The following is a 12,962-nucleotide window of genomic DNA, read 5'->3' as shown; positions in this document are numbered from 1 at the left end:
TCCTCTGAGGATTTATGAAACATTGTTCGGTTTCATCTATGTTTCAATTCCTCTGAAACTTCGCAAACTTCCGGAATCGAAAGAGGACAGAGGGGGACTTGGCGAAGGATTACTGTGAATTTGAAATAGTGTAATTTTGCGTCAAAAATTCACGCCCAACAGATAAAAAACATTTACTTTTATTGCCTGCAAATAGAAAAATCTTCAGGAAATATCTCTGCATCAAATTACCACACATGATCGCAACTTTATCGCATCAACACCTATAAATATAATTTGGCAGATAACACATCTTTTATTAGACTACCAACGGCAATGCAATTTACTATTTCTCCTCCAGGCGTCGCAAATGTGTGACACGGCGGTTTCTTATCAATCGGAATGAATGTGTCTTATAGGGCAAAAACGTTCCTCGTGGCAAATATTTAGAAAATATATTTCCATATCAAGATACAAAAAAAGCTAAAAACGTATTTTTTGCATTGGTGGGATTTCGATATTGACACATCACAGCCAGCGTTCGAGCGTGCGTTCGTAACGTTTGTAACAATCTACGGCAGGAAAAACGTTGACAATGCGCTCAAAAACAGCATTCCGGACATCAGGTAGAACGCGAGGGGACAGTTTTGCGCCATCAGAAGCCCTATTACGGCACTGGCCACAAAGCAACTCAGCCGTCCGGCCATGTTGATCAGCGAAACGGCCATTCCCTTGACGTGGGTCGGGAACAGCGAGATCACTATTGCGTACACCAGCTGGATGCACATTCCGGCGAAAATGATCTCTACGCAAAATAGTATCGCGACCGCATAGCTGTTGGTGACAAACTGGAGTGTAATCCCGGCGATTCCCGACACGATCATGTTGAAAATCAGCATCGTTTTCGCGTTGACTCGACCGAGGATGAGCGCTAGAATAGCTGAGTAGGTGACACCGAAAACGCCCAGAATAGTCGTGTAGATGAAGGTTTCCTGTTCCACATGATCACTGCAAACTGTGGGCTGTGGCGGTAGCTCTTCAGTTCCATTTACGGTTGATGGTTGAAGGATCGAACAAATTTCGGTACTTTTTGTTGAACTATCGGCGAAGACTTGATTCATAATTTGAGGGTACCAAAGACCGAGCCCACCGTAGCTGAAATTATAATCCACTTATAATTGGCGGGAAGCTCATTTGACATATGCATACTCACATTGCAAACGCGCTTATGCTATTCACGCAACATACGATAAGGTATTTTAGATATGGCATCTTGAGAAGGGGAACTGTCTGATTCTTGATTGATTGCACAATGCTTTTGGATGTTTCTTGAACTTCATCTACTTCCGGTCGTATGGAAACTCCATCGTATCTACTGCCTGCGGTTCCTTTGTTTATTCGGTACACTAGCTTAAGAACACTCAGGGCTTCATCTACTCGACCTTGCGACAGCAGGAACTTCGGACTCTCCGGACAGAAAAAGAAAACGATCCCCGCGATTGTACCAGGAATTGAGTACAAAACAAATAGCAATCGCCACGGTCTAAAGGTAAAAGTTTCCGTCACAGCCAAACTCCAATCGTAGGATAAAACCCACCAACCGATTACTAGAGATTCAAAAATTGGTTACTGTCGATCACAATGGTAACAATTTTTACTTACGCGCAACATAAATTATGCTCGAGCTAGCTATGATCGCAGCGAATGACACCATCCGGGCTCGCGTTTGCGCTGTGCAAAACTCACCCAAGTAAGCGAACACAGCAGCTGAGGGGGCGGACATAAACACCCCCACGAGGAACCTCAGCGTCATCAGAGACGCAAAGTCGTTGGCGAAGCTGGAGATCACCGAGCATACCGATACGGCAAGCAGCGCATACTTCACTATAAACTGTCGCCCTCGGGTGTCCGTCTGGTAGCCCCAGAAATACGACGACGTAACAATCCCTGTTTGGATGGACATATATACATAGGGTTGAGCATTTCAGATCTAACCAGTTTCAACCAACCTAGAAATATCGCTCCACCGATCATCCCCTTCTCGGAGGGATCCAATCGCAGGTCACAATTGCTCGCCGGCAGAATTATGCTCATACCCATGGCTTCGTTGATCGATGCCATTACTGAACATCCAGCGAGCACGCCCAGAAGCAGCTGGGCGCGTCCAAATCCTGCCACTTCTAGAGCTTCATCGAACGTGTACGATCGCTTCCGGGCGGACGAATCGATCTTTTCCACCGTGAAAACCATTTCCGAAACCACTCGATATTTGCTGCCGACCCGGTTGTGCGTTCCTTGCAAACTAATGCAAATTGTGGGCTGTTTTTTGGAACGATGCACGCCGTTGAGAAGATCACGCGTCATCGCGCGATAAGCTTAAGTTTGCTGGAGCGGCTTATCAGCGAAACGTGTTGACATAGTGTAGTATGGATGATTAGGCTGTTTCTTGGCGAGAGGTACGCCAGTCATCGCATTAGACACTGGGCAGGCATGCAAATTGCGTTCCGGTTGCTATCGCGGAAGTGTTTTTATGTTGCGTTAAGTGCTATCCGAATTTTGGAGTTCATCGATGAAGCTGAACCCCAGCTTATCTCGAGTTGAACTTGAATGCAGAGAATTAAACGCGGGCATACTCGTGGATAATCAAAACGCTCCTCTAAACAGAAGATGTCGAAAAAAAATTATAGGAGTTTATGGCCAAGACCCGACCACGTTGTTGAAGTAGAACTACGCTGCTATTTTGTTCAAGTCGCTTGTTAATAACTTCGGATATTATTTTAGAATGCTGCGAAATTATAGAAATAACTGGTTTGGTCGCCCTCAAATGGTTTTTTATTGTAAAGGGTGTGTCACATCAAATTGCATCACGGAAAAAACGCTGTAGAAATTCGCCCAGTAGACCGATCCTTTTGAAAATTTTAGACAGTAAAATAAAAACTATTAAACAATTTTTGGCATTTTCTTTTTATTCATACTTCGAGCCCAAGCCCGTATGCTTGCACCTTCCTCTTTACCCCGTCCATTAGGTTCTGTACAACGTCAGGTTGTAGTTTTTTTTGAACAGAAATCCATTTTCTCTTGAAGTCCTCCTCCGATTTGACAACTTTTGGGTTCTTCCGGAGAGCCTGCTTCATAATCGCCCAATATTTCTCTATTGGGCGAAGCCCCGGCGCGTTGGGCGGGTTCATTTCCTTTGGCACGAAGGTGACCCCGTTGGCTTCGTACCACTCCAACACGTCCTTTGAATAGTGGCACGAAGCGAGATCCGGCCATAAGATGGTCGGGCCCTCGTGCTGCTTCAATAGTGGTAGTAAGCGCTTCTGTAGGCACTCCTTAAGGTAAACCTGCCCGTTTACCGTGCCGGTCATCACGAAGGGGGCGCTCCGCTTTCCGCAAGAGCAGATCGCTTGCCACACCATGTACTTTTTGGCAAACTTGGATAGTTTCTGTATGCGAATCTCCTCCGGGACGCTGAATTTGTCCTCTGCGGAGAAGAACAACAGGCCCGGCAGCTGACGAAAGTCCGCTTTGACGTAGGTTTCGTCGTCCATTCCCAGGCAATGCGTCTTCGTCAGCATTTCGGTGTACAGCTTCCGGGTTCGCGTCTTCCCCACCATGTTTTGCCTTTCGTCGCAGTTAGGAGCCTTCTGAACCTTGTATGTACGCAGGCCCTCCCGCTGCTTGGTCCGCTGGACGAATGAACTTGACAAATTCAGCTTATTGGCGACATCCCGGACCGAACTTCTCGGATCACGTCTAAACTGCTTAACTACGCGCTTGTGATCTTTTTCACTGACGGAGCACCCATTTTTGCCGTTCTTCACCTTCCGGTCGATGGTTAGGTTCTCGAAGTATCGTTTTAGTACTCTGCTGACCGTGGATTGGACGATTCCCAGCATCTTACCGATGTCCCGATGTGACAACTCCGGATTCTCGAAATGAGTGCACAGGATTAATTCACGACGCTCTTTTCCGTTCGACGACATTTTTTCCAAATTTACGAAAAATTGACAGTGAAGCATGGCCAACGTGATCTATACACTCTTATCTGATTATAAGCGAAAGCTGAAGATATAATTCCTATAAATTAAATTTCTACAGCGTTTTTTCCGTGATGCAATTTGATGTGACACACCCTTTAGAATCAGTTGACGAATATCATGCTACATGTTATTTAGTATTGTCTCAGAAGAATCGCACAACTAGACATCGTTTGTACAACGAAAACCAGCCAGCACCAAACAAGTGTTCCACATAGAATGTATACAGAGCCATACATTGGTGGCTTGAAGTGACTAGGAATATAAACACTTCTCATCATTTAGCGCTATTCTCAAAAGAAGCGCTTCTGGGCTCGAAAAAAAATTGCATTACTTAATCATACTCGAGATAAGCGCAGCTGTTATCCTTAGTGGAGAAAGTTTTGCTACTGGCAAGCGAAACCCAACCACACACAAAATTCTAGAACGGCATTTACTTTCTTGGTGACTAAATAAACAAAATAAATTTTGTCTGTCAATCGCAATAACCTCGAAAAGAGTTGAATCGAGTCATCATGATCAAGATTAGCGCAAATGCCATCCTTGTTGTATATATATATATATATATATATATATATATATATATATATATATATATATATATATATATATATATATATATATATATATATATATATATATATATATATATATATATATATATATAACATGTAGCATATATATATATATACTAGCTGATCAGGCAAACGTTGTTCTGCCAACTGCCAATAAATTATTTCTATTGAATATTTTGGGTGTTGAATAAACACACTAATGTATTATAAGTGTCTTTGAATATTTTAACGATCTTTAAAATAAATCGAATGTGACCGATAAAAACCGAATTAAATGATTTGAACGAAAGGTTATATGATATTTCTTGGTGTATTTGATTAACATGTTTGTTCATGTTTGATCTCTTCAAAGTTAAACGTCAACTGAAAAAAGTAATATAAGTTTGTCGTAAAGTAGAAAAAATTAAATATACAAAATCAATATTTTTTGCTGTCTCCTTGTTAGAAAATACGTGCATGTGATTTTCAATATTGCTTACTTTATAACACCTTGATCTCGTTCATAAATTGGAAAACATTGGTAATTGGTATGTTATATAATTATGTGGCGCACAGCCCTAACGGCTGCTTCGCCATAGCGTCACTTCGATGCATTGATACAATGACAAAGTCCCTTATGATGACGGAAAACAAGCGATGTTAACTGCTTCGAACACAAAAAAAACCAGGGGTTGCATTCGAGACACGACCGTTTAGTTGACGTAGGATTCCGTTAGTCTATCTGTTGATTTTGGATATGTTGGAGAAATTACATCGGTAAACTCTTTGATAACGGTTTGGTGGCCCTGAAAAGGGCCGTTCTGTTTGGTTGTTCGATATTGTTTGTTCACTCCACCAGTGTTTACCGAGTGATGATGATAGAAGGATGGTAAATAGTCGTTGCATGGTGCGTATCAGATAAAAAATGCCGAAGTGGAACGAGATATGATGAAAACCGCCCTCTGTGATCCTAAACGAGATGCCTCCCGTGTATGGATGAAATAAAGGAAAAACAAACTCACCAATGTAATATAAGATAATTACCAATACCGTACACAATTATCAATTTTTCTCATCAGTAAAAACATGTTACTTTAATATAGAGAAAACATGTTTGAAATGAAAAGGTAATTTTTATTTATAATTTCTACTTTCTAAGTGTTTATTCAACCCAATGCGAATTTTAATTGGACTAACAATAACACAACATACTATAATATGGGAAATCACTTTTTCTAATATTTCTTCATTTTTGCAATTTTTCTCGCAGTAGAAACTTTCTTTGGGTGAAAATGAACACAACAAAACAGACAACCAAACGTTCACATATCAAGTCTTTTTCAACATTAGAGTTCCAAATTTCAATTTAATTTGCTAGAATTAATCGTATCACTCAACTTACTTGCAATATAAAAATGCCCCCGACTTGCATATATTTGCCATGCCGAGTTCACCCGGGCACCTTGGTTTTGATGTCTCTGTTAGGGAACCGCCGCATGTGTCGTCAATGTCGACCAATCAAAAGAGGGTATTTCCGTTAGGATAGGGGTTGAGATTTTCCAATTGTTCGATAGTTAGTTTCATGACATATATTATTTTCTTCAATATGAAAAAAATGTTCCATAACTCCATAATTTCATCAATCCATCATGAAATGACTGAGTAATAAGCGTTTGAAATTGGACAATTTTCACGATGTGCTCGATTTTCGATTTTCAATTTGTACCCAAATATGTTCCCGAAAGTCGTAATCCTACGTCAAAAAAGTCTGAATATTTGCCTCAGCAGAGATCCATTATTCTTACCCTAGTGCGAATATTTTTCTTCCGCTACCTCCCTCTTTGCATCCATTCCATGCCAAACCGATATAGTGGTTCTCAGATTCGCATGAAAAGTGGTAGTTTTGTTCCTTTTCGCGAAATATCAAACCCTCATTTTTTTTTAATTTTTTCAATAGGGTGCCCATTTTCTTTTTATCGACCTTTTCTCCCCCTTTTTTCGAAAAATGACTTTTTTTCAAAAATTCATTTAGATGGTCAACATATCAAATTAAAGCCAATTAGCTAGTCTATTTAGACTATTTTCTTATAAAAAATGTTAAACTGCAAAAATTGTTTAGGTTTGGGTTTTGTCCTTAACACACAAATACAATCATGTTTTTTGACGTAGAACTACGTCTTTCAGGAAGGGTGCCAAATCAGAAAACAGGTCACGTTTTTGTGAAATAAAGTTAACGTTAATAACTATTTCCACAGCGAACAAATTCTGATACTTTGCACATCAATGGAATCGTAAATTCTCTAAGATATGTTTGATATACTATACAGTACAATCATATAATACCTAAACGGTTTGAATTGATAAAAACTGGAAGCATTCTCATTTTCCTATACATTTGTTCTGCCGATTTGCGTGCATTTCCGAACAAAGCTGTCAATAACGAGCAACTGATAAATTCGTTTCTGCCCGTTTTCAACATATTTGGTTTAAATAAGCCATTCATGATTTGAAGCCACACCACTTCTCGTCTCTCATCGAAGCAACATGGTGCCGCAGAGCGTCGAGCGGGAGAGGATTGTTTTCTTGACTGATGCAAGTTGAACCAAATAAACGAGAAGTGCTGATAGCTTTCGACTCTACTCGACTCTTTCGAGTCTACTGAAGTAATAAAAAACTAAATAGCTAAAAAGCTATTAGAAAAATTTCGATGTATTCTAAAATAATATCCGAAGTGATAAACAAGTGGATTGAATAATATAATTCGTAGTTCTACGTCGAAAACTGCGGTCGTGTCCTAGATACAGCCCATTACAATTTTTTATACACTCGACAAAAAAATTAGAGAAACAAAGTGCGAAGTCGGAAATTCTGAGTGATTTTTGACATACTGTAAATGAAATCAAGGCATATCGATGGGATGTGCATCATTTTGAAGCTACAACTTTCAGGTATTAGAATATTTTATGTATATATTGACGTAGGACTACGTCTAACCGGAAGATATAGGGGGTGAAATGGAGATCTAGGCACTGAACAAGTAGGAAAAAATGCAAGATTTGGAACGCTTATAACTCGAGCATTTCTCAATAGATCGCAAATGTTTTTGCATCAATCGATAGGAAATATATCTACGCATCTAACATAACGAATAACATTACATTTTTCTTGAGATAAATAATTGAATAATTGTGAAATATCAAGCATTGTCAAAATGCAATATGTGCCCATGTTTGATTGGTCCATTTTGTGCTCCTCAAATTGTACCGACCAAAACGGGCAACCATAGCAGCAGCGAAATAGAATGAAGCACGATTGGAAAGGAAAAAGAAAAAATATGAACGAAACATTGGTCGCAGTCTCACACATGCGTAATTCTCGAGCCAGCCAGTCAGCTTAAAAATCCCCGCTCCGCTGCCGTAACGATCATTCTCATTCAAACCGTACACCACATCAGTTCGCATCACAACACATCAACAAACCAACCCAAGCAGCCATGTCTGGACATGGCAAAGGAGGAAAAGTGAAGGGAAAGGCAAAATCCCGCTCGAACCGTGTTGGTCTGGAGTTTCCCGCAAGGGTAGCTAGGCCGAGCCGGCGTTATATAGTTTCGGCCGCCGAAGTGATCGAGTTAGCTGGCAAAGCTGCTCGCGACGATAAGAAACCCCGCATTCGGAACAGAACACATTCGGTTCGGTGGACATCAAGACAACAGGCAGTTGCAGCGAGTGGCGAGTGGCAAACGCAATCGAAAAACGGCATCGGGTAGCATAAGAAAAAAGTTTGTTCTTTATACAAACTGCTTTGGTGGCAAATCCAGAACAAGGCGGCATCGAGGGCGTTCGAAATGGTTTTTTTCAAAACCACGAGTACTAAGTTTTCTAAATTGGAACCATTCCATAAAACAAGGCGCTTTTCAGGGCCATTAAACCTTCAAAAAAAGAGTTTAGGAAATACAGTTCAATGCTTTCATTATCCAAAATAATAATAAAACACAAATTGATGTTTTCATAATTTGTTTGCCAGGATCTGATGAGTATGTGAATTTGGCAGTTGTTCTAAGCTTATTGATAGTTGGGGACTTTCCTGATTATTCAATTCTCACCAATTCTTAAATTGTTCCCAGATTGAAAGTACATTAATTTACAATTAGTTCGACATTTAGCTAATTGGACGGACATGTAATGCGACTTATTTAGTTGGACATTTTTGTAAACATAGAGATCCAAATTATGACCCAAATTGAAAGTCGACACTGTACCACTGTCATCGCAAATGTTCAATTACAGGTTAAAATCGCCTCCAATGCGACACTAAGTGGCGCTTCGGCACGTCGCATTGAATGTAATTTACTGTACAACATGTCACAAAGCTGGATGAGAAGAAATTTTCCAACTGTGAAAGCTGTGGCGAGTGGCAACAAATCCCTAAACAGGAAGGTTTAGCCGAACACGATGGGGATATCGAGTGATAACAAAACAATAAACTCTTTAGATTGAAGATAATTTTGTGATCCTGAAAAGGACCCTTTTTAGCCTGCATATAAATCCAACGAGCGAACAAATCGTAATGAATGTATTTTTTTGCCATCGCTCCCTTTTAACGCTCATTCGTTCGTCTCGTTGGACTTGCCCCTCTGGCTGAGTCTGCCGATTTGTCTCTACTCTGTGAGTGTGTACCGCTAGAGTTCTAAATTGGAACCATTCCATAAAACAAGGCGCTTTTCAGGGCCATTAAACCTTCCAAAAAAGAGTTTAGGAAATACAGTTCAATGCTTTCTAAAACAAATGGTCGTGATGGACGTACATGAGGATCTAAGACAATGTAAAGATGTATTCCATGTACGGGGCTAGGTGGTGAGCCTTCATAAAAAAACGCAAAAACACAACGCCAAAGGTTCTTTTCAGAACCACCAACATGTTCATGAAGAGTAAACAGTAAACTAATCCATTTTTCAGGTAGATAGGTAGGTATTCACGTAGGAGAAGAAAATAAAACAATATATTTAATATATATATTTAACAAAAGCTGTCCCCTTTGTATAGTCCTACGTCACTCCGGTTATGTCCCCGACATTACCCACCCGTCTTTTTTTATCTTGGTGTGTGTAGGTGTAGTCGGCAACAATACCGGGAAGAAACGAAAAATCGATTTTTCTTTGTATTTTCAAGAATATTCAGGACTAACACAATTTTTTGCTAACCAACTAAATAGCAAATCCAATTAACCTTATCAACCAGATTTTATTTGGTTCCAAGAACGTTCCTGTAGGACATTTCTACACAGATACATTTCAGTTTGAATGAAAAATTACCTCTCGAATTTGATGATGAATAATTCAATAAACAACCATCGCACCGCAAATCGAAAGGCAGTTTTGAAAATTCCATATTGATACGTTCAGCCGTTTTTTCTAGCCGATTTTTCAAAGTTTGAAGTAAATTAGAGGAGCATTTAATCGCAAATCGTATCAGAAGTACAAAAAATCCTTGGCGACTCTCAGAATCAACCATTCGTAACTTTCGTTTTCATGCGTTTGTAGGTACAAATATTGTAAAGAGTGATGATACTTACACATATTCATACGCATTTCCACACATACACGCACTCATCACCCACAAACTCATGAAGACGAAAGTTACGAATCGTTCATTCTGAGAGTCGCGTAGGATTTTTTGTACTTCTGATACGATTTGCGATTAAATGCTCCTCTAATTTACTCCAAACTTTGAAAAATCGGCTAGAAAAAACGGCTGAACGTATCAATATGAAACGTTCACGGATGTTTAGGGAATACAATAGGCTAAAAATTTGCCTGCAATCATTGGAACTTACTGCGATATTTGCAGAACTACAGTAGATTTTGTAAAGCACTATAAAAATCCTGTTTTTGGCACTTTTTTGAAATCGATGCAAATAAATTAAATACATTTTTTTTCGTCAAAGTAGCAAATCATCTCTATGCGGAATTTATTGGATATTTCAAAACTGCTTTCCGATTTGTGATGCGATGTTTGTTTATTGAATTATTCATTATCAAATACGAAGGGGTAATTTTTCATTCAAACTGAAATATCTCTGTATGGGAAGGTCCTATAGGAACGTTCTTGGAACCAAATAAAATCTGGTTGATAAGGTTAATTGGATTTGCTGTTGAGTTGGTTAGCAAAAAATTGTGTTAGTCCAGAATATTCTTGAAAAAACAAAGAAAAATCAATTTTTCATTTCTTCCCGAAATTGTTGCCGACTACACACACCAAGATAAAAAATGGCTACGTGCAATATTCTAATACCTGAAAGTTATAGCTTCAATATGATGTGCATCTCATCGATATGCGATGATTTTTCACGAAGTTACAGTATGTCAAAAGACACTTAAAATTTTCGACTTCGCACTCTGTTCCTCTTTTTTTTTTTCGAGTGTAGTTTTCATGATCTAGGGACCAAGGGCGCTATATTTTTTTATATTTTTTCTTAAGAGCTGAGATTTTTTACACAACATATCCAAAATTCAGGAAGGCGTTAAAAAGCGCCCGAGCGGTCCAAGGCACTTTCTTTAGGAAATAAAAACAACTTTTTACTACAAGCTGTGAGTTCCAACTGTTCTTTATTTTCTTCACTTTCTTTTAACGAAGCACTCTTAATCTTAATTCCTACCCATTGAACTCCACAGGCGGAGCTTGCCCATTCTATTACCTCCTTTCTATTTCTCTCTACGGCTACTTATATTATGCTGTATGGACTTTTCCATTTGTATGGAAAAAAAAGAAATCCTTAGAAATCCTTACACAGCTAAAATAGTGATTAACGTTAACTTTATTTCATAAAAACGTGACCTGTTTTCTGATTTGGCACCCTTAATGTAGTCCTACGTCAAAAAAAATTGGTGCGTTTGGTCTCGAAACCATGTAAACTATGAAAAACAATTACAACCAATAATTACGAAAACAAAGTTCTGTTTTTCCCAAGTGTAATATTTTTCTAAACAAGAATAATTTGATATGTCGACCATCTAAATCGGTCCAGTAGTTCAAATGTTACGAACTGTTGTGGTTTTCGAATCATCGCTTAATTTTGAAAAATCATAACCCAAGAACAAAGATTAACGTCCTCTGATTTTTGGATATAAAGGGTGTGTCACATCAAATTGCATCACGGAAAAAACGCTGTAGAAATTTAATTTTTAGGAATTATATCTTCAGCTTTCGTTTATAATCAGATAAGAGTGTATAGATCACGTTGGCCATGCTTCACTGTCAATTTTTCGTAAATTTGGAAAAATGTCGTCAAACGAAAAAGAGCGTCGTGAATTAATCCTGTGCACTCATTTCGAGAATCCGAAGTTGTCACATCGGGACATCGGTAAGATGCTGGGAATCGTCCAATCCACGGTCAGCAGAGTACTAAAACGATACTTCGAGAACCTAACCATCGACCGGAAGGTGAAAAACGGCAAAAATGGATGCTCCGTCAGTGAAGAAGATCACAAGCGCGTAGTTAAGCAGTTTAGACGTGATCCGAGAAGTTCGGTCCGGGATGTCGCCAATAAGCTGAATTTGTCAAGTTCATCCGTCCAGCGGACCAAGCAGCGGGAGGGCCTGCGTACATACAAGGTTCAAAAGGCTCCTAACCGCGACGAAAGGCAAAACATGGTGGGGAAGTCGCGATCCCGGAAGCTGTACACCGAAATGCTGACGAAGCCGCATTGCCTGGTAATGGACGACGAAACCTACGTCAAAGCGGACTTTCGTCAGCTGCCGGACCTGTTGTTCTTCTCCGCAGAGGACAAATTCAGCGTTCCGGAGGAGATTCGCAAGCAGAAACTATCCAAGTTTGCCAAAAAGTACATGGTGTGGCAAGCTATCTGCTCTTGCGGAAAGCGGAGCGCCCCCTTCGTGATGACCGGCACGGTAAACGGGCAGGTTTACCTTAAGGAGTGCCTACAGAAGCGCTTACTACCACTATTGAAGCAGCACGAGGGCCCGACCATCTTCTGGCCGGATCTTGCTTCGTGCCACTATTCAAAGGACGTGTTGGAGTGGTACGAAGCCAACGGGGTCACCTTCGTGCCAAAAGAATTGAACCCGCCCAACGCGCCGGAGCTTCGCCCAATAGAGAAATATTGGGCGATTATGAAGCAGGCCCTCCGGAAGAACCCAAAAGTTGTCAAATCGGAGGCGGACTTCATGAGAAAATGGATTTCTGTTAAAAAAAAACTACAACCTGACGTTGTACAGAACCTTATGGACGGGGTAAAGAGGAAGGTGCGAGCATACGGGCTTGGGCTCGAGGTATGAATAAAAAGAAAATGCCAAAAGTTGTTTAATAGTTTTTATTTTACTGTCTAAAATTTTCAAAAGGATCGGTCTACTGGGCGAATTTCTACAGCGTT

The 12,962-nt window shown here is 40.0% G+C and overlaps 1 protein-coding gene across 1 annotated transcript; it reads right to left on the bottom strand.

The window, feature by feature from the left end:
* Positions 1–358: 358 nt before the first annotated feature.
* On the bottom strand, positions 359–2,304 carry LOC129777344 (synaptic vesicle glycoprotein 2B-like). Its single transcript, XM_055783577.1, has 4 exons — positions 1,989–2,304; positions 1,642–1,926; positions 1,193–1,586; positions 359–1,134 (listed from the first exon to the last, which is right to left on the bottom strand). The coding sequence occupies exons 1-4, from the start codon at positions 2,227–2,229 to the stop codon at positions 552–554; spliced, it is 1,503 nt and encodes a 500-aa protein (XP_055639552.1). The 5' UTR covers positions 2,230–2,304; the 3' UTR covers positions 359–551.
* Between the last annotated feature and the right edge of the window lie 10,658 nt (positions 2,305–12,962).

The sequence above is a fragment of the Toxorhynchites rutilus genome, chromosome 1 (assembly GCF_029784135.1).
Source record: "Toxorhynchites rutilus septentrionalis strain SRP chromosome 1, ASM2978413v1, whole genome shotgun sequence".
NCBI lineage: Eukaryota > Metazoa > Arthropoda > Insecta > Diptera > Culicidae > Toxorhynchites > Toxorhynchites rutilus.
This window is presented reverse-complemented; position numbering and strand designations above follow the sequence as displayed.